Source organism: Magnolia sinica, chromosome 10 (genome assembly GCF_029962835.1).
Source record: "Magnolia sinica isolate HGM2019 chromosome 10, MsV1, whole genome shotgun sequence".
In the NCBI taxonomy this organism is placed as follows: domain Eukaryota; kingdom Viridiplantae; phylum Streptophyta; class Magnoliopsida; order Magnoliales; family Magnoliaceae; genus Magnolia; species Magnolia sinica.
The window spans coordinates 21,950,752-21,972,601 of NC_080582.1; the positions used below are offsets into that span (position 1 = coordinate 21,950,752).

The following is a 21,850-nucleotide window of genomic DNA, read 5'->3' on the forward strand; positions in this document are numbered from 1 at the left end:
CATGGAAGGGGCCTGTGGGTTCACCATAACATGTGTTTTATCAAGCTGTCCATTCATCCAGATGCAGATGGAATGCTCAAGTTTTGGATCAAGCTAATATTTAAGTTTTCCTTCATCCAGATGCGCCGAGGAAGGATTCAACGGTGGGCATCATTGTCACCACTGCTTGCTGTGGTATGGTCCACTTGATCCTTCGATCTGCATTCTTTTCCGATGATGGCATAAAATGATCTGTCAAAATTGATGGACGGCGTGGATAAAAACACATACATTACGGTGGGCCCGACAGATCCCTGTAACGACTGTCCGTCTCTAGTCAGAGGGGTTAGTACTCAATCCGCGTCCCCGCGTGTCTGTGAGAGAGAGAGAGAGAGAGAGAGAGAGAGTTACATACAATTTCTCATTTGAAGTTGGATCGCATGATGATTGATCCCGTGAGTCATGACAGCTCATCCTCGACCAATTTCCCATCATCATCGTGATAACGGATGATATTGGGGATGTGCTGGACCTTGAAGTGGTCCTCTCCACCCTTCTTTACCCTGTCCATGAATTCTTCGCCCATGTCCTCCAAGGCTAGTTGTTGAAGAGCGGCAAGATGCTGAAATCCGTCCGGGAGCTTCTTTAAATTTGGACATTTAGAAATGTGGAGATAGTCAAGGCATGGCATGGTACCCTCATCTATGCTGCTCCACTCCTCCAATGCTTCCATTTCTTGTAATGACAAAGTTCTGAGCTTAGGAAATCCTCCGACCGTACAACCAATCCGCTTCCCCATATAAGCATTCAGTAGAAGAAGGTACACCAGATTGGGTAAATGTCCTAGAGCTGTGAGTGGGTCACTTGTTAATTGGGTGTCAACAAAGAAGATCACCCGCACACAGTTGAGAGAGCCGACCCAAACCGGCAACTCCTTCATCACGCCTCCCACTCTTAGTTTCTCAAGATACTGCGGAGGCCTCGACACTGTTTGTAACTGGAGCCGCTCATTCTCATCAAAAGCATATATTTTGAGGGAACGCAGGTGTTGCAACTGACTAATGGAATTGCATAGTTCTGCACAGCATTCTTCTTTAACCTCAACATTTAATTTCCTAAGTTGGGTTAACTCACCCAATTCTCTCGATAATCTATCATCAACAAACGCACCTGATAATGTTTGGAGGTTACGTAAATTGATTGCTCCGCTTGGCATCTTAAGGTATTCAACAAAGAGAAGATGCCTCAATTGCAGCAGCATCTCTGTTCCAGCAGGCAAGCATTCCAAATTGGAATCCCTGACATCCAATGTCTGTAAGTTATGCAATCTTCCTATTGAAGTCGGCAGGTTCTTGATCTGTGTCCTCCTCAAGCTTAAATACCGTAAGTGAATTAGGCCACCCACTTCGTCCGGTAGATTCTTGACTTGAATGCCATCGAGATCTAGTATTCTCAGCAGCTTAAAATCTAATAATGTTCTGCGTAATGAGGAAGGAAAGTCATTTACATTATTTACAAAGAGTGACCGAGGATTCAAATTGACCATACTAGATAGAATGCCAATTTCACAGTTTTGAATTGCTAAATGGCGTTGCTTTCCATCCACCTTGGTGTCTCGGTTTGTTATGATTGTCCCAAACCCTTCCTTCTTAAACATATAGATAGCGATGTCACGCATGAGGTCATGCACTTGACACGCTATCAACTCCCCTGTAAAGTCTTCAAAGATAGGCTGGAGGAGGCTTCTGTTAATGAGCTGAACAAAGTAATCACTTGAGACCTCCTCCAGCGTCTTCCCTGGACTCTCCTCAACGAAGCCTTCAGCCACCCATATGCGGATCAGCTTCTTTCTCTTGATTACATGATCCTCAGGGAACATACCACAACACAAGAAACAGTACTCGAGGTGAGGAGGTAAATAACGGTAGCTCATGAGCAGGGCTTCGTTCAATCTTGCAAGATCTTCGTTGTGGCTCAATTCCCAGTCCGGATTTTTTAATACATTATTCCATTCAAAAGCATCCATGCTCTTCTTCGACATGAGGCCGCCTATAGCCGCGATTGCAAGTGGTAAGCCTTTGCATCTTCTGACCAGGGCTTCTCCCACTCCGACCAAGTGCTGTGGGCAAGTCCCTTTGGGGTCTTTATCCCAAAAGGCCTTTCTGCAGAAGAGCTCCCAACCCAAATCATCAGATAATGGCTCGAGTTCATGTATGTTACATCTCTCGCCCACGGGAGAAGCTACATTTTGCATGCGGGTGGTGAAGATGATCTTGCCTCTGCCCTCACGAGGCAGAGCATGCTTCATGTTGATGCAAATGTCCGATTCCTCCTCTTGGACCTTCGTGTACCTGCACAAAAGAAAAAGGGACAAAGGAGACCCTGGCTTGAGCAGGGGACCCTCCGATGCCAAAGTCAGGCTTGGATTCTAGGTCTAAGAGTATTGAGGAGCTTTTTAGAGAGGATTTTTTCCGTACCTCTCAAGGTGACAGGGGTCCTTCTTTTATAGCTACTGGGGCGTATGTCGCACGAGGATTCTCTTCCCGATATTGAGCGCGGGATCTTCTCCTGGGATCACGGGGATAGGATCGTGCCCATCTTGAGCCTTCATCCGATCCCATGAGCTTCGGGGTCGGAGATCTTATCCCAAGATATTCGGGATGAGGCTCGTCCTAGTGATGGTCGGTCTGGCAGGGTGGTCCGCCCGACGCATGCCCGGGACGCTGATGAGTCGTCCGAACCGACTCAACCTTTGTCTCGGTTTAGCGCACCATGCCTCGGACTTGACACATCCTTTTGTGATCCGAGGCATTAAGTCCGAGTCTGCGGACTTGTATTTTTTATCCCCAACAGTAAGCCCCCCCTACTCCGTGTGTTTCATATGACACTTAGGAGTAGCGAGTTTTGAGTCGGTTCATAACCCAGTCCGAGACAGTAGGTGGTCATTTAATGCGTTCCATGTCGCCTTTGACGGGAGGCGGTTCGGTTCCTGACATCGCATGCGCCGTCAGCCGTCAAGTCGCTCATCCCGCCAATGAGGGTTGGACACGTAGCAAGGGCATTATTGTCGTCAGTCGACGAGCGCCACGTGTCGAGTGGGGGAATCGATGCAGGCGTCGAATCATTTCCTCATTAATTACTCCCGCCGTATGGCGATCTTATAAATTGGTGGGGGTCCGCATTTTGAACTTCTATTGTCATTCCTACTTTTCATTCCCTTTGGAGCCTTCTCAGTCTTTCATCTTCTTCCTTTCCTCTCTCTTAACCGTCAGCGCTTCCTTCCGCCATTTCCGTTTTCGTTTCTCCCTCCGGTGAGTTTCTTCTCCCTCTCTATTAGATAATAATGGCGGATAGGGGTTCTCGAAGTCCCCAGGGGGGAGCTTCCGGAGACGAAGGCGAAGCGCAACGTTTTTGGAATGTTGCGGAATCGCCTTCCTTACTGACGGAGATAGCAGTGGATGCCAACGCTGCTTTTCTATCTGAGAGAGTCGCTGAAGCTCCGGCGGAGCGCCCTGCTTCTGTTGTTCCTTCTCGTGGTGGGTCGTCTTTATTAACCCGCCCGGGAAGGCCTAACTTCCCAAGGGGCATGGAGGAAGATGAGGAGGAAGAAGATGAAATGTTGATTGCCGAGGGAACCTCCGACCCAGTTCCCGTTGACGAACCGGCGCATGCCGAGTCTGAAGGAGAAGGATCGGGGGAAGATTTAAGCGGTCCAGTTCCCTCAGTTTTAACTGAGGCGGACTTAGACAGAATCCGGATCGGGTATCACATCCCTGAATCGGTCATCACCTATCTCCCCCGTCCAAATGATTTGCCGGATCACCCTCCTGCTGGGGCGGTCGCCATTTACCAAGTGTCAATGCAATGCGGCTTGCGTCTGCCCCTTTAGGCCATCGTCCGGGGAGTATTGTCTCGCATTCAGATTGCCCCGGGGCAGATAGTCCCGAATGGGTGGAGAAATTTATTCGGGTGTGCGGTGTTGTGGGCCGAGATGGAACAGCCACCGCTCACAGTCGACGAATTTCTCCACCTGTACCAAGTGCGGATGAATCCGAACTACCCTGGCTTCTACGTCTTCGCTGCTTGGCGAGGCGGAGGCGGTTCCTTGATAACTGACCCTCCCACTTCCAACAAACATTGAAGAGAGCGTTGGTTTTGGGCATGTGGTCGTTGGGAGACTGATGACTCCGGGTTTTACGAGGCTCGTGTTCCTCGGACATTCCAGAGGGCAGGTGACTTGGGTTCTCTCTCTCTCGTCCTTTTTCATTTTTTGTAATATTCTGAGTCTAAACTTGTGTCCAGCAGATATCCCGAAGAAGCGGGCGAAGCGGCTTCAGTGCCTCGGCTCGGATCAAAGAGTTGAGGACGTTGGATCCGTCAAGTCTTGGAAGGTGCTTCTACAGGAACGCCTTCATCTTGCAGTTCTGGACGGAAGTCACGGGTAATTGAAAATGTGTCTTCTGAGTTTCTGAATTTTTCCCGACTTACTTCGTTTTTTTTTTTTTTTTTTTTTTTTTACGATCTTATGAACAGGTCCCAATCTCAGGATTATTCACGAGCCGGCTCCCTCAGAAATGACTGGAGCTCGTCCTCCCCTTAGGGCAGTCACGAAGTTGAAGGCTCCTCCGCGGTCAGTTCTTTTGTCGGAGCCTCGGCCGCCTAAGAGGCAAAAGGTGGTGCGGAAGGAGAAAGAGCCAGCGAGTTCTTCTGCCCCTCCCGTCGTCGTAATTCCCGACCCAGAAGAAAGGGCTGAAGAGACGGCGGTTGCTGCCTCGGAACCTCAGGCGGCACCCGACTCGGCAAACGTTAAGACGGACGTTCCGAGACGGGAGGAAGAGACCAGGGCCGCGTCTTCCAGAGGGGAAGGTGAGACGAGGACCGCATCCTCCAGAGGGGAGGAGACGAACCAGGAAGGGCCGTCTGTCCTGCAGCAAGTGGTATCGGGGATGGTTCCCTGGGCCTTAGCCCACGGGGGCGAAAGAGAGTTCGTGAGGCTCTATAACGCCCCGTCATCGCAAACCGTCAGCCATGCAGCGAGGATGCTTTTCGAACTCGCTCCCTGCTTGATTAAGGCCAGCAAGGAGCTATCCTCAACTCATCGGCTGCAGACCCTTCTGTCAGAAGCTGAAGGGCGGCGCGAGGAGGCCGAAATCCGGGTCGGCATCCTGACAGGCGAGGCGGCTCTTGCCCGAAAGGCTGCCAAAGATGCGGGAGCAGAGGCGGCTTCCTCCAGAAGAGCCTTGGATGAAGCGAGAGCGGAGGTCGCTCGGGTACTGGCTCTGCTCTCCGAGGCTGAAGAAGAGAACCGGCGAATTCTCGCAGTTCATGCTTCGTGCGCAGATGACTTAGCTCAGGCTAAGCTTAAGGCGGCGGAGCGTATTCGACAGGCCGACGAGAAGGCTCGGGAGGCTGAGAAGGCCAGGGACCAAGCCGTCCAAGCTTTCCTTGAGTCGGCAGAGTTCGAGGACGAGAGGGACCGCTTGTTCCAAAGCGGATATCTGGAATGCGTCAAGGATATAAAGGAATCTTTTCCTGACCTTGACCTTTCGGAAATCAAGGGTGGAGCAGCCCCGGAACCCGAGAACCCGGACGCCGCTGCCGAAGACACTGCTGCTGGGGGCGAGGCCGGTGCATGAGGACAGTTACCAGGGCCCTTTGATTTTTTTTTCACTTTGATGTAGTCACACATTGTATTTGTACGTGCTTTGATGAATGAAAGAAAAATACTTAGCTTTATTCATTTGATTTGGCTTTAACCTTTCTTAGTTCAGAGTCTTTAAACATTGAGTACCGAGCTAGGGATAGTAGACCTTGAGGTGTTCAGCGTTCCAAGGGTGAGGCAATGGTTGTCCGTTTAGGTCTTCTAGCCGATACGTTCCTGGTCGTATGGTGCCCGAGACGATATAGGGTCCTTCCCAATTGGGTCCCAGCGTACCCGATCCAAATTCCTTGGTGTTGGAGAAAACTTTCCGGAGAACCATATCTCCCATTCGAAACCTTCTAACCTTAACTCGGGTATTGTAGAACCGAGCCACTTGTCGTTGCCGCGCCTCCGTGCGCAGCCGCGCCACTTCCCTTTGTTCGTCCAAAAGGTCGAGTCCGAGTGCAAGGAGTTCTTCATTCTCTTCTGCATTGAATGAGGTGATTCGAGCCGAAGGTAATCCGACTTCAACGGGAGTGACGGCTTCCGAGCCATAAGCTAGTGAAAACGGAGTCTCTCCTGTGGCTGTTCGAGCTGTAGTTCGGTAAGCCCAAAGAATCTTCGGGAGCTCTTCGGCCCATGCTCCTTTGGCCCGGCCAAGCTTGGTCCGAAGATGTTGCTTGATAATCTTGTTAACCGCCTCAACCTGTCCGTTGGTTTGAGGGTGATGAGGTGAAGAATAAACGTTTCTGATTCCGAGGTTGTCGCACATCTCGCGAAAGCTCCTATTATCAAATTGCCTTCCATTGTCTGTGACAATGGTACGGGGCACTCCGAATCGGCAGATAATGTTTTTCCACACAAACTCGGTGATCTTCTGCTCGGTTATTTTAGCTAATGGCTCCGCCTCGGCCCACTTCGTGAAATAGTCCACTGCTACCACGGCAAACTTGGTCTGACCTTTTCCCATAGGGAGCGGGCCTATGATGTCGACACCCCATTGTGCGAAGGGCCAGGGACCAGTCATCGGCGTCAGTGCCTCGGGGGCTTGCCTCGAAATTGCTGCGAATCGTTGACATTTGTCGCATTTTTGGACGAGCTGGCGAGCGTCGTGTTGGATAGTGGGCCAGTAATATCCCTGTCGTAGGACCTTATGGGCGAGAGATCGCCCTCCAGAGTGGTTTCCGCAGATTCCTTCATGGATTTCCCGTAATACATAGTCTGCCTCGCTGGGTTTGAGGCACCGCAGCAACGGGGCGTAGTAACCTTTCTTATAGAGGGTTCCGTTGAGTATGGTGTAACGGGAGGCTCGGATCTTAATTCGTCGAGCCTCGGCGCGATCCTCGGGCAACTTCCCTTCGTCAAGGTATTGGCGGATTGGATCGATCCAGGATGGTTCCGAGTTGATTGTATTGACGGCCTCGCTAATTGGTTCATCTATACTCGGCTTATCGACGTATTCGACAGGGACGGACCTGGGTATTTCATCTTCATCGGCTGAGGCGAGCTTTGCTAGTAAATCGGCTTTGCTGTTTTCCGTGCGAGGGATCCGAGTGACACGACAGAGTTGAAATCCGTTGATAAGTTCTTTCGCTTTCTGCATGTACGCCCTTAACTGGTCTTTTCGTGTCTGGTATACACCGGTAACTTGATTAACAACCAACTGAGAGTCGCTGAAAACACTGAGGTGCGTGACCTCCAAGCTAGCGGCGAGACGGAGGCCGAGTAACAATGCTTCATATTCCGCCGTATTGTTCGACGCTTGGAATCCAAGTCGTAAGGCATACTGTATATAGGTATGTTCCAGCACAACCCCAGCCCCACTTGCCTTCGAGGTGGAAGAACCGTCGACAAATAGTTTCCAGGGAATAGGGTAGGTAAGGGTCGGGGGAGCGGTTGTTGGAACTGCAACATCCTTTGGCATATCGTTGACCGGGAGCTCGAATGGTGGAGTTCCTTCGGCGATAAAATCAGCTACTGCTTGCCCTTTGATTGCTGCCTTCGGTTTATATTGAATGTCAAATTCACTCAATTCGATGGCCCATTTCGTGAGTCGGCCGGAAGCTTTTTTCTGCAATACCTGGCGAAGCGGAAGATCGGTCATTACGATGATGGTATGGGCATGGAAGTACGGCCTGAGTCGGCGAGAGGAAGTGATTAAAGCCAAGGCCATTTTTTCCAGGCTTGGGTATCTTGTTTCCGCCGGCAATAATGCTTTGCTGACGTAGTAAACCGGCAGTTGCTTTCCTTCGGATTCTCGTATCAAGGCCGAGCTAACCGCTGCCTCGGACACCGCTAGGTAAAGGAGCAGAGACTCCCCCGATTCGGGCTTTGATAAGAGAGGTGCGGAACCGAGACATGATTTTAATTGTTGGAATGCCGCTTCACATTCTTCCGTCCAGTCCATTGTTTGTCTTCCTTTCAACTGTCTGAAGAAAGGGAGACATTTATCGGTGGCTCTGGACAGGAACCGATTAAGTGTTGCGACTCGTCCAGTCAACCTTTGTATGTCCTTTATGGTTTTAGGGGATTCCATATCAATCAAAGCCTTTATCTTCTCAGGGTTTGCCTCTATTCCTCGCTGACTAACCAAGAAACCGAGGAACTTTCCAGAGCGCACCCCAAAAGCGCATTTATTCGGATTCAGCTTCATCCGAAACTTTCGTAGGGTGAGAAACATTTCTTCTAAATCATTCACATGATCTGCCGCGTGTATACTTTTGACGAGCATGTCATCAATATATACTTCCATGGTTCGGCCTATCAGCCGAGCAAAGATTTTATTAACTAATCTTTGATAGGTTGCGCCGGCATTTTTCAGACCAAATGGCATCACTCGGTAACAATAAAGGCCTTTGTCGGTGACAAAGGTAGTTTTTGATTTATCTGTCTTATGCATTGCAATCTGATTATATCCTGAATAAGCATCCATGAAGCTAAGGAGCTCATGTCCGGCGGTGCTATCTACTAGCTGGTCTATCCTTGGAAGCGGAAAGCTATCCTTTGGGCAGGCTTTATTTAAGTCAGTATAGTCAATACAGACCCGCCACTTCCCGTTGGATTTCTTTACGAGCACGACATTCGCGACCCACTCTGGATAGTATACTTCTTCTATGAAATTAGCCTGGAGGAGTTTGTCGACTTCTTCCTCAATGATAGCGTATCGTTCAGGGCCGAGCGGTCGCCGCTTCTGTCGGATCGGTCGATACGACGGATCGATGTTGAGTCGGTGAGTTACCACAGAGGGGTCGATCCCGGGCATATCTTCATGACTCCAGGCAAAGACGTCGGCGTACCTACGGAGCAGGGCTGTCAGCTTTTCTTTCAAAGGGGACTGCAGAGACGAGCCAATTCGTACCGTCTTGGATCCATCTGTCTCGGCCAAGGGGACCGAGACAAGATCCTCGACCGGCTGTCCTCGTTCATAATTCTCGCCCCGAGGGTCCAATGATTCAATCGTTAATATGTTGGTCGGACTTTTGTCGGCGGCTCCTTTTACGGCTATCATGTAACATCGCCTTGCATCCTGCTGGTCTCCTTTGACAATTCCGACTCCCGACTCGGTCGGGAACTTCATTGAAAGGTGGTATGTGGATATCACGGCTTGGAGGAGACTCAATGAAGGTCGGCCGAGTATTGCGTTGTATACTGAGGGTTGATCGACGACCAAGAAGTCAACCATCATCGTCGTCTGACATGGGGCACTACCAGCGGTGAGCGGTAACGAGACAATCCCTTCAGGCAGTACCTGTCCTCCGGAAAAACCGGTCAATGGGGTCCGAACTGGGCGTAGTGTGGACCGTTCGATCCCCATTTTGTCGAACGCCTGGGTAAATAACACGTCTGCAGATGACCCCGTATCGACGAGTATCCGAAACACCTTTCGGTTAGCGATAGCCAGGGTGACAATCAATGCGTCATCGTGGGGGTGATAGATGCCTCGGGCATCTTCGTCCGTGAAAGAGATGCAATATCTTTCTCTTTTCTTCTCCTTTGGTGGCCGATCTATGATCATAAGCTCGGACTGAGGCTGAGTAAGTTTTCTTGCATGATTCCTTCGTGCATTGTTTGAGTCGCCCCCACCTTGTGGACCGCCGATAATCGTCCGAATTTCTTCCATAGGCTGGCTCTTGGTCGGGCGTGCCTCAGCCGCCCCAGCTTTAACCATATGTTCTCTGAGTCGGCCGTCTTTTATGAGTCGTTCGATCTCTTCTTTTAGGTGACGGCAATCACTTGTGTTATGTCCGTGATCACGGTGATAATGGCAGTATTTATCCTTGTCCCGCCGATTAGGATTACTCCTGAGCTTACTGGGCCAGTTAACAAAGCCTTTATTTTTTATTTCCATCAATACCTCTTCCCGAGTCTTGTTCAAGGGAGTATACGCGGAAAATCTTCGGTCCGGCTGCTTTCCCGACCTTCGCTCATCGCGCGCTTGATCATCCTTGCGTTTCCTTCCTCCGGCCGAGTCGGCTTCCTTTTTGGTTGACTCTTTGGCTAAGGTTTTAGTTTCACGCAGGATTCGCGCTTCCTCGGCATTCGCATACTTATCCGACCGTGCCATAAATTCTGCCAGAGTATCGGGCGAAGTTTTGTCTAGAGATGCCAGGAATGGCTTATCTCTAACTCCTTGCATGAGCGCATTGAGAGCCGTTTCTTCCGAATGTTTTCGAACCTGAAGGGATTCGAAATTAAAACGCTTGATGTAATCTTTCAGTAGCTCTCCCTGCTTTTGAACTACGTTGTTCAGATGTGCAGGGGGCTTCAATTTCTTCTTTCCGCCGATGAAATTGGTGAGGAAGGCGTCACTCAGCTCAGCGAATGAACTGACGGACTTTGGTTTCAACTGTTTGAACCACAGTCGAGCTACATCGGTCAATGTAAGAGAAAAGGCCCGACACATTACTGCGTCCGAGGCATCGTGGAGCTCCATATAGGTTCTGAAGCATTCGATGTGCTCCGTTGGGTCGGTCTTGCCGGCGAAAGGAGTGATTTGAGGTAATCGAAACCTCTCGGGCAACCGGGCCTTCAGTACCGAGTCCACAAAGGGGGACGCCTTCGCTTCGGATCCGGTTGGATATACATTCCGGCCGTGCTTTATGTCCGCCATCTCTTTCGCCATTTCTTCCCGCACTTCTCTTTTAAAATTTTGAATGTCGGCTTTCCAAGGTTCACTGCTCTCTACCGTGCCTTCCATGGATGGGCGATTGCGCCTTCTTCGTTCTATCTCGTGCCGAAGATCAGTCGGGGGGAGGGAAGCGTTGGCTGACTGCGCTGGAGATGGTTCTGATCCGCCTTGGGGTTGGCTCGGCCGGAAAGACTGCGGCGCGGAAGGTTGAGGATCAACCGCCGCCGCCGGTACGTGCGCTGTCTCCCCTTGAGGATGCGGGAGTGGCTGCATTTGCTGCTGATACATTTGTTCCAGCATCTGCTTCATCATATTCATATCGGAGCGGATTTCTTGAACCTCCTTGTCCAACCGCCCATCGTCGATACCCCGCTGATTGTTGCTTGTTCCGGTCGCCCCTCGTCGGGGGTTGTTAGGTGGGTTCTGGGCTGCGGGAACCGCGATTGGACCCGCTGGCCCTGTAATCGCATTCTCATTCAAATCTTCTTCTGGGACCGTCCTTCTAGTCATCACCATTGAAATCGGTATAGAGATACGAGATGGCTTTTTGTACGTTTCCCACAGACGGCGCCAAGCTGTTGATGCAAATGTCCGATTCCTCCTCTTGGACCTTCGTGTACCTGCACAAAAGAAAAAGGGACAAAGGAGACCCTGGCTTGAGCAGGGGACCCTCCGATGCCAAAGTCAGGCCTGGATTCTAGGTCTAAGAGTATTGAGGAGCTTTTTAGAGAGGATTTTTTCCGTACCTCTCAAGGTGACAGGGGTCCTTCTTTTATAGCTACTGGGGCGTGTGTCGCACGAGGATTCTCTTCCCGATATTGAGCGCGGGATCTTCTCCTGGGATCACGGGGATAGGATCGTGCCCATCTTGAGCCTTCATCCGATCCCGTGAGCTTCGGGGTCGGAGATCTTATCCCAAGATATCCGGGATGAGGCTCGTCCTAGCGATGGTCGGTCTGGCAGGGTGGTCCGCCCGACGCATGCCCGGGACGCTGATGAGTCGTCCGAACCGACTCAACCTTTGTCTCGGTTTAGCGCACCATGCCTCGGACTTGACACATCCTTTTGTGATCCGAGGCATTAAGTCCGAGTCTGCGGACTTGTATTTTTTATCCCCAACACTTCACATCATCCCAAACACGAATATCCCAAATATCGTCGAGGATGAGCACATACCCTCTTCCTTCCAGGTAGTTGTATATAGTCCTTCTCAGTTCTTCTCTGGGCATGTTCTCCATGCTGCTTGGAGGTGACTCTTTTCTGCTCTTGCAGAATTCTGTGAGCATTCCTCTCAAAATGATATCTATTTTGAACTGCTGAGAGACATAAATCCATGCATGCATTCGAAACACACCTTTGCAGTTTTGTATACTTTCTTTGCAAGGGTTGTCTTTCCCAAACCACCCATCTCCTCGATGGAAATGATGGTACGTTGCTGCGTCTGCTCTTCTGTGAGCAAGTTCATCAGGTGCATGGACGCATCCTCCAAACCCACGATATCTGGTTCTTCGACCCAAGGAGCAGCCACTCCAGGATCCGGATGCCCATCATCCACCAAAATTGAAGCCGTCTCTTGTGTACTTCGGAAATTGTAGTGTTCCTTCCTATCTTGAATCTCTTTTGCATTTCTTTTGATCTTTTGAACTTAAGTGCCGAATTGTCGACGAGCATACAAGCGCTTGATGAAGCAGGCTTGAAAGGCAAGGCAACCCATGCGCCGGTCAAGAAGACGGCGTTGCATATCCATCCGGATCATGTACTCATCAACTGCATCTTCAGCATCAAAGGCTAAGTGTCTCACTTGGGTGATCCAAGCCTCAACACCTTCGTCCCTCTCTCTTCTTCGTTCAGCATCTTTCAAGAAGGCTTTTATGGAATGTAGCTCATCCCTTATCCACTCGACTCCTTCGCGAGCTCCAGAGAGGAGCTCCACTTCCTTCGTGAGCTGCTCGGCCAACTTTTGAAGGAAAAAGGTAAGAACTGCCTCGGCCATTGCTACTCTCTTCTTATGCTTACGGCCTGTTTGATGCCACCAAATAAGTTACTTTTTAACTTATGTTAAGCTGATTTAAGTTACTCTTTTTTTTCAGTTATGTTAATTTGGTACGCATAGACGGAAGCCTATGGACTGTCAATATTGAAAGTAGGCCTGCGCAGATGGGAACCGTCGAAGTAGTGCCTCGAATTGCCGTAGCCACTACTTTGACTTCTTCCGTGTGATTATGAACTCTTTTGAAAGATGTCCCAATTGCAGCAGTATCTCTTGAATGCGGTGAGTTGACTGCTCTTGTAAACATGAAACAAAAACTAAATATAAATAGTTTGGAGCCCGACTCCCAACAACTTCACAAGGGAGGTAAGGTCTCTCTTTTTTTGGTTGAAATAGTTCAACCAAGAATAAATCAGCATCAATTACTTCTCCACAAAGGACGGTCTACATTAAAAGTGGACCCTACATGTTGGATGACCCCAAATTAATGCAGGCCCACATAACAGATGGTCCACATCAAGGGTCCGAAATTGTCCATATCCAAAGTGGGCTGATATGATGGACAACTAACTTAAGGTTGAGCATGCACGATTGGCTATCCAACTCAAACTTGGGCTCCCCATGTTGGGTAGTGGATATTGAAGTTGGGCCCCACATGATGGATGGCCCACATTAAGGTGGCCCCACATGATGGACTGTCCACATCATATGTCGGCCCCTAATAATGAATGGTCCACATACAAGGCAAGCCCCGCATGATGGGCAACCCATATTGAAGGTGGGGCCCACGGGATAGACAGTCCACGTTAAGGTGGGCCCCACATGATGAACAATCCACATTAAAGGTATGCCCTAACAATGAGTAGCCCATATCCGAGGCAAGCCCCACATGATGGATGGCCCACATGATGGATGGTCCACATCAAAGATGGGCTCCATGTGATAGGCATTGGATATTGAAGGAGAATCCCACATAATGGACAGTAACATTGATGGTGGGCTGAACATGATGGATGACCAACTTCAAAGGTGGGCACTACATAATGGACGATGCACATTAAAGGTCAACCCTTAATCATGAATGGCCCACACCCAAGGTGAGCTCTGCATGATGGATAGTCCACATCAAAGGTGGGGCCCACAGGATGAACGCTCCACATCAATGGTTGACCCTACATGATGGACAATGGATGAGGGGATCAAACTGACTTGATGGATCAATACCTATGATGTTAGAAAACTAAGATGCTTTTTTACTTTTTAGTTGTTAAGTATGTTGTTTACCAATCATACCTCTTCATTAAATAAGTAGAAATCAAGATAACCTACTTCTAGCATAAATATTATTAAATAAGTAGAAATCAAATCAAGATAACCTACTTCTAGCATAAATATTATTAAATAAGTAGAAATCAAGATAGGTCCTTACTCTTACCCGGTTGGTAGACTCCCAGGAGTTTCAACACCGGGTCAAGGGTTCAAGTACCCATCAGTGGTGAAGTCCCACGGCGTGCATGTGTGGGGTGTGTGAGCATGTGTAAGAATGTGTGTGTGGGGGTGTTGTGTGTGTGCGCGCACGTGTGTTAAAAAAAAACAAAAAAGTAGAGATCAAGGTGGCTCCATACGGTGGGCAATAGACATTGAAGGCAGGCCCGTGAATTAACATTGATGTTGGGTCTAAGGGATGGATGACCCACATAAAGGTGGACCTCACATAGTAGGTAGTCTACATCAAAGGTCGCCCCACATGATAGATGAACTATATCAAGGTGGGCCTCACATGATGACAGTTCACATCAAAGGTTGCCCTTAATGATGAATGATCCACATACAAGACAGGCCCTATATAATGGACGGCCCACTTCAAGTTGGGCCCCATATATGATGGGTGGTAGACATTAAAGGTGGGCTTGCATGATGGATGGCTCACATCCAATGTCTAACATGATGGACAGCCCCTATCTGAGGTGGCCCTGATGGATAGCTAAATATCAAAGGTGAGCTTCCTAAGGTTAGATGGTCCACATTGAAAGTAGGACCCACATGATGGATGGTTCATACTGAAGACAGGGCCAAGGTGAGCCCAACCTAATGAATGGTTCGTATCAAAGGTTGGATCAAACAAATTTAAGGGATAAATACATATGCCGTGTTGGAAACCAAACATACTTTTGTGCTTTTGTGTTGATAAATATGTTGTTTATCGAATATGCTTATCTGCTGAATAAGTTTCAAAAAAAAAATAAAAAAAAAAAATGAGCTACATGAGGCATAAGCTGCTTACGTAAAGTAACTTGCGATCCAAACCCGCCCTTGCTGTATGAGAGAACAGAAGCCTCTCGTTCTTTCAGATTATATGGATAAAGAGCACATCCGATCTAGCTATCTTATAAAAGCTCAAAGAAAATGCTTAGCTTCTTCAGCTTATGTTTGGCATCTTACTTTAACTGCTCCTTGCATTCTCTTTTTCTTCACTCCTTCCTTTATTCTATGCTCCAGTTACTTGGACCCATTCAGCATCTTCCTTTGCTTTTATTCCCCTGTTTGGACAGAATAGAAGCAAAATTCATTTTCGGTGAGAGGATGAAACCTAGATTATTCTTGTCATATTCGGTAAGAGAGATTCGATTAGTTTCCGGTGTGGTTGGTTGCAAACTTCATAATATTTGATGAACATACACCGGAGATCAGCCTGGTGGGCGGTGTGGTTGGTTGCACCAACTTCATGATATTTGATGAACGTACGTCAGAGATCAGCCTGGTGGGCCACGCGAATAATCTAGTGAATATGGCTGACATGGACATCCATTTACAACGTTTGAAATAATGTAGATACAAATTTATATGAAGATTAATTTCTTTGAGAATTTATTATTTCTAAATTAAATTGTAACTTTCTCAAGCCTTTATTAGAAGTGCACCCATGCGGCCTGCTTGTGTAGGATCCATAACGTTCATAGATTGGTCCCAGTAGCTGGCTTCAATCTTCGCCCTGTTTGCAAACTTAGCACAAGTTCGGTGTTTGCTATTGTGTAAAGTCAAAACTCCACTTATCAAGTCTAGCTTTCCCAAAGGCCAACACACCTATGAGAATGGTTAATGGTGCGCATTCAAAAGGAAAAGCTGATGGCTACGACCATTTGTTAAGTGTGCTCTAAATACGAGAGGCCATTAAGGAATATGACCCACTGGACCGATGGACTAGATTCACCACTCCACCTGCAACTTATCAGGTACTGGGCGACCAATGCAAGCCAAGTAGGGAGATGGACCAGCAGTTGCCAAGGTGTCCTGCTGAGTACAAGCCACACAAACACAAGGAGGACCTGCTCGAGTTAACATTCACATGTAGCTAAACAACACTATATAGTTCAAAAAATTAATGTTGTTACAGATGGCACATCAAACATGCTGGCATGTATCGTTTCAAGTGCTGCCTGATGCATGCTCCAGTATGGAGATTGCTACAGAGCAGCATGACCAATGATCAAGTTAAAACATAGACTGGAGAAGGAAAGATTGACCACTTTGTGCAGCTCTGGCTGTAACGTACAGATTTCTCACACAGTCCTCGTTTGTTTACCATGTGGAGACTGGATAACATACAAAGAATCCAAGACATGTTCGCATGAAAATTTGCAGTCCAGATCCTTTACCACCTCGCCTTTCTTGCCCGTTACGCTTTTGCTACTAAAATTGGAATTGGGGTTTCCCGATACGCGTTCACTGAGACATGCCATTTCTGGCTTCTCTGTCTCTCCTTCCACTTCTGTCTTCCACCTAATCCCTACTGCTTCAGCCTGGTCCGCAAACAAGACCCTTGCGATTGGAGAGCTGCAAATCTGTTTATAAATATCATAGTTTCCAACATGGGTGCTACCACCTTCCAATAACTTTGCGAGCGGGTGCAAAACTGATATTGGGTCATTTCGCATCTCCAGTGTATCCTTCAGAACAAGAAAATCAGAGGCAAATTCCTCCTTGCTGAACTGAATGAATGCAGCCGTTTCGTCCAAGTAGTAGATCGATGTGACAGAGTCCGGGCCGAACACTTCACAGATGCATTCTCTTAATTCTCTAGGCTTGAACTTGGACGGGAATCCCCAGATAAGGACGGTGTTGTCGAACACAATTTTCGGGTATCTCCGTTTGTAATTTTGAGAACCCGACTCAGGAATCTCAGTTCCGGTTTTCAAATTGATGAGAGTTCCGCTGTTCCAGCTGAGGTATAAAAGATTGATGTGCATCTGCAGTTTCTCGCTTTTAGCTAACTCTGTGGATGGCGAATGGAGCTTGAAATCAATGCCTATATGGTTGCAAGCCTGAGCAAAGATGCATCCGGTCATAAAAGCATCATACCCAGCTTCATGCTTTGCTCCTGAGTTCCAGCTAGATGACCTGCAGAGGAATGTTGGTTAAGCATCAAGAGAGACCTTATGACAGCTGTTACTTTTGTTTCTATTGATTAAAAGAAAATTTATCGGTCGAAATGGAATTTTGAATGGGGACTTATTTAACAGTCTGGGGTGGCATGGTTGTGGGTGATTGCGTGCATCCTCAGGGAATAGTCGCGCCTCAAAATGGGGTGGGTACACCCTGTGTTGTCAGGAAAAAAAAAAAAAAAAACCTGGTGTGGCGTGATGGTTGATCCTCAAGCACACTATTGTAGTCAGGCAAGCCACCCCTTGTACCAAGAGAATTATATGGATGGTCTCTTGCCCACATGTACTTTACAAATAACCAGGCACATGTTCAGGGCAAAATGTATTTTGTAATAGGACTCAATTGACTTTTTATAATATAATTTTTCAAACAGTTACATCCAAACAGCACTAAAAAAATGAGAAACAGTCTTCAAAACAGCATTTAAGATGAAACATTTAAGATGAAACAAGTCCTCATAAACCAAGGCGTTCCGCATCCGTTACGATACGCCCATAAAGGCCGATACATATAGGTAACAGCCATGACTGTTACGTATTACGGAGGTGAAAAGGGGCAGTTAGATTTTTCAGACCGTATCAACCGTTACAGTGGCCGTAAAGGCCGTTGCAGGGACGATCACTTTTTTTTCTATTTAAATTCATTTTTCTCCTCTTTTTCACTTTTCTCATTCCAAAAACTCTCCTATATCATTTTACAACAGATTTCGACCACTCTTACCATAGCTTTTAAGATTAAAACTGTGGAGTGAAGTGGTTTGAGCGAATAGAATCTCTGAGGGCCTTTTTTTAGTATTTATGCCTTTTTCTGATTTCCAGTTCTAATGCTTGATTGTGATGTGTAAACATTAGAAACATAATCATATTAAACAATTCACTAGACAGCCCAATACAACACTCTCACCAAAGAGTGGACTGTTACACTATCATAAACATGTTCAAAACAAAAAATGAATACATTTAAAATATTTACATTATTTTTGATTTTCTATATATTTTTTCAAAATTTTTCGGGCAAAAGAAAATTTTCAACCGTTACAGGGGTCGTAACGGCCGTTACGCCCTAGTATCGGCCGTTATGGCAAATACCCGTATCGGTAATGGTGGTGACAGTTATAGCCACTGTTACCGGTACAGAATACCTTGTCATAAACTGCATTGCCACAAAATGAATTTTGCATAAACTAATTTCTACACAGTCAACTAGATTGGGCCTCTTATCTATCCCTTTATATTTACCAACCTGAAAATTGAATTTTATAACTCAGGAAGCCAAAACAGCACTGTATACACCAGCAGATTTCACAAGCCAACAATCATAAAACAAGTTAATGTGCCAAACAAAAATATCGTGAGAATTTTGAAATTGAAAATCCTCAAAGAGAAAATTGCAAGCAAACCTCAAGTCATCCACTTGAACCTCAACTTTCACACATGGACGAGAAGCCAAACCAGAAGTGTTTGAAGTATTAGCGATTTGCGGGCACAAGACAGCAAAAGCCGAAGACAATGATGTTCTGTTTTTCTTCATCAGGTGCTGAATAATGGAGCTGCCCTTCAGGAGGCGCTTCGTGTCAATGACATAAGGAAAACTTTTGTGAATGGAAGAAGCAAATTCTTCTACTGTTGAAGGAAGAGGGCCAAAAAATTTACTGTATATATGTGCAAGATCTGTATCAAAGAAAATAAATAAGATACCTTATTACAATAGGGAATAAATAAGATACCTTATGACAATAGGGAATAAATAAGATACCTTATTACAATAGAGAAAATGATAATTTTAACCATGCAAGAAAGGCCGAATTGCCCTTTGATTAGTTCACATGAGGCCAAATTACCCTTTCAATAGTTCACACAGGCAGTGGGACCATGCTCCTAATTAGGCAAGCTTTCCTACTCAGGTTGATTGCCTATATGCAGTGTTTTAAGTATCAACAATATCGGCCGATATATCTTGTACCTATGCGATACGAAACGCACTAGTAGTGGGATATATCCCACATGTTCGATTTGGTGAGCATTTTCGATTTTCAATCCTTTTTTTTCTGTAAATCATGTTAAATCAGCGCCAAATTGTTACAAATCGATGATTTTTCATGTTTTGCATGAAAAATCATGGATTGGGAGATTCAATTTCGAGATTTGGAGGAGATGGGTCAAGTTGCGGAAAATTGAAAAAAAAAAAAATCAAAATTTTCCAATTTCTTGCAAATGGGTTGCAATCTATGTCCAAACATAAAATCAAACATGCAACTTGATCTAGTGATTCTTCTTTTGCTTGAATGTATTGCTTGTGCTTCCACAGGTCTTCTTACATTTATAAATTATATGAATAGACTTTGAATATACTTGCTACAATTCAGTTAGACAATGCACAGATCAGCACCCATACAAAGAAAACCTATTATTATGTGCACTTGCTTTTTGTAATGTTTTGATTTATAAGTGTATTGATGCCTTTTTCATCAATCACTGAAGTTTCATTAAAAAATTTAACCAATTTCCCAATGTTTTCCCATGTTTCCAACAACAGTGATACATTACATGATACAACCGATATATCCCATGAGATAACCGATACGTATTCATATCCCAAGGGTGCGATACTTAACGCAATACCAATATTTCAAACACTGCCCACATGACCAATCAAAGGGTGTGGCTGTTTTTCTCTCTTGTAAGATTGGCATTTAGCATGCTCGTAAATATAATAAGATAGGCATGCCAATTTATTTTAGGAAATTGAGAGCTACATACCTAAGAAGCAGTTGTGACCCACAACCAATTTTTGTTCTGAGGCAAGAAGATCGATAACATGGCGAAAACCAACTGCAGCTGTGACCTTGCGCTCTACTTCCTTGCGCAAGTCCTCATTGACCTCTTTCTAAGGGAGAAACAAATCAACGTGATCAGTGATGCACATGAATTCCATGACTTAATAATGTACTGATGTGGAATTTGTGAAAATTTTAAAAATATATCTGAGATTAGTTTGCATTTATTTTCAGATAAGGTTTGTTTTTCATGGACCACGGCCAGTAAATTCATATGCAATGTGAAATCTAGATATAGACTCAATACCAGTGACTAGAAATATAGAGATCCATGTTTCCAGCCTCTAGTTTGAACCTGGGCCGTGAAATTCCAGGAAGAACACCTTTTTAGAACAGCCATTTTTTTTTATACACTAAGCAACTAACCAACGAAATAGTATTTTCATGGCATAGATGTCCCAAAAACTACACCGTCAAATTGTTATGAACGTGTTTCAACTGTTGGTTCCAAACATTTTACAAATAAGAAATGCTATCTACCATTCAATTCTTTTTATTTTGGTGATTTACATTATTTACAACTGTCAAAAAAAATATTTGACATGATTGCTCACATCAAACTAATTTCATCGTCTTTAATAGCTAATTAGAACTTCTAAGAAATTCCGATCATTTTGTTAAGGCATATATGCGACTCATTCACAGTGTCTTTCTGCATTTCTCCTTACCATAAGCAGGGCCCTATTGTCCTCTGTATCTGTGTACACTACTAACTTCTGCTCAGAAGAATTTTCACCCACCCCGCAAACATATGTCAGATCTTTGAAATGCTTCCTTATGACCTGCACATTTCTAGTTTCATCTGTTAGTTATGCAAAGAATGCTGCTATTTCATGTCCAATATAATATATATATATATATATATATAAAAGAAATAAATAAATAAAACAATCAGCAAAGAGTATCAAGGATCTGACACCTGAAAATTTAGTCATTTGGTAAAACCCATCAGGAAAAAAAATGAAGTGAGAATAATCATGCTTTTTTAGGACATTTTCAAATCAGTAGAAGTTTTGCATCTTGAATAAGCACACTCTACTCAAGGATGTTGTGCCCTTTTGGTAGCATAAAGAAGCAGTTGAAATTGGATGTACTTCATAGTTTAAGGTAGCAATGGTGAAAGATTCACTTCCAACAATCATATAGGGACGCATCAAGAATTTTTTTTCTGCCAGTTTTTTATTTTCCCACTAAGTGTCCTTATCAGAAAAGGTCCAGTTCGCTGCTCCTTTGTGGAGATCAGTGGCTCAGCCAAGAATCTCAGCATTACCAGTCAATAGTGATCCTCAACAGGTGCTTGACGGTAGAGAAATTGTAACACAGGCATATATACCTTTACCAAATATATGCATTACATGCAATGTCCAGTGAGGAAAATGGTAATCGCCTCTCCTCAATAGTTCGGTATCATCAACTTTATGGAGCAAAGGTTGCCATCCGTTAGGACATAGGAAGATTGACAAGTGAATGCGAAGATGTTCATCGATAAGATTAAAGGTTCGGTTATTGACTGAGTGGTGCAACCCGGCTATCGAATCAACAAACATTGAAGGCCATGCATCAAGTGTGTGTGTGTGTGTGTGTGTGTGCGTGAGAGAGAGAGAGAGAGAGAGATCAGGCCATTCATCAAATAGGGCACATTGGGAACATGCCATATGCCAAAAATCAGGGTAGCAATCGTAGCACACTTATCGTGAGCCACAGGTGTACATTGAATCGGGGCTGTTGGAAATTTTTCTGGAGGCCCGTTTTTCCTATACAAGTTTGACCTGGCCGGATATCATTCATGAGAGAACGAAGCGTATAGAAGTTGATTGCCATTTCATTTGAGAC

The 21,850-nt window shown here is 46.0% G+C and overlaps 2 protein-coding genes across 4 annotated transcripts in view; both read right to left on the reverse strand.

Annotated features, from left to right (window-relative positions):
• Positions 1 to 439: 439 nt before the first annotated feature.
• LOC131217427 (disease resistance protein RPM1-like) lies at positions 440 to 2,287 on the reverse strand. Its single transcript, XM_058212348.1, has one exon. The coding sequence runs from the start codon at positions 2,285 to 2,287 to the stop codon at positions 440 to 442; it is 1,848 nt and encodes a 615-aa protein (XP_058068331.1).
• A 13,776-nt stretch (positions 2,288 to 16,063) lies between these two features.
• Positions 16,064 to 21,850, reverse strand: part of LOC131258156 (poly(A)-specific ribonuclease PARN) — a 36,583-nt gene continuing 30,796 nt past the window's right edge. For 2 of the 3 annotated variants that reach the window (XM_058259268.1, XM_058259266.1), the window contains 4 exons: positions 20,686 to 20,799; positions 19,941 to 20,067; positions 18,581 to 18,851; positions 16,064 to 17,136 (listed from right to left, as the gene is read on the reverse strand). In XM_058259268.1, the coding sequence (XP_058115251.1) occupies positions 16,299 to 17,136; positions 18,581 to 18,851; positions 19,941 to 20,067; positions 20,686 to 20,799 (1,350 nt within the window). In that variant the 3' untranslated portion in view covers positions 16,064 to 16,298. The remainder of the gene's footprint in view (positions 17,137 to 18,580; positions 18,852 to 19,940; positions 20,068 to 20,685; positions 20,800 to 21,850) is intronic. The other variant, XM_058259267.1, reaches the window with a different exon arrangement.

Bases quoted from the DNA above. Each gene is read 5' to 3' on its own strand.
- LOC131217427 (XM_058212348.1), bottom strand. From the start codon at position 2,287: ATGAAGCATGCTCTGCCTCGTGAGGGCAGAGGCAAGATCATCTTCACC.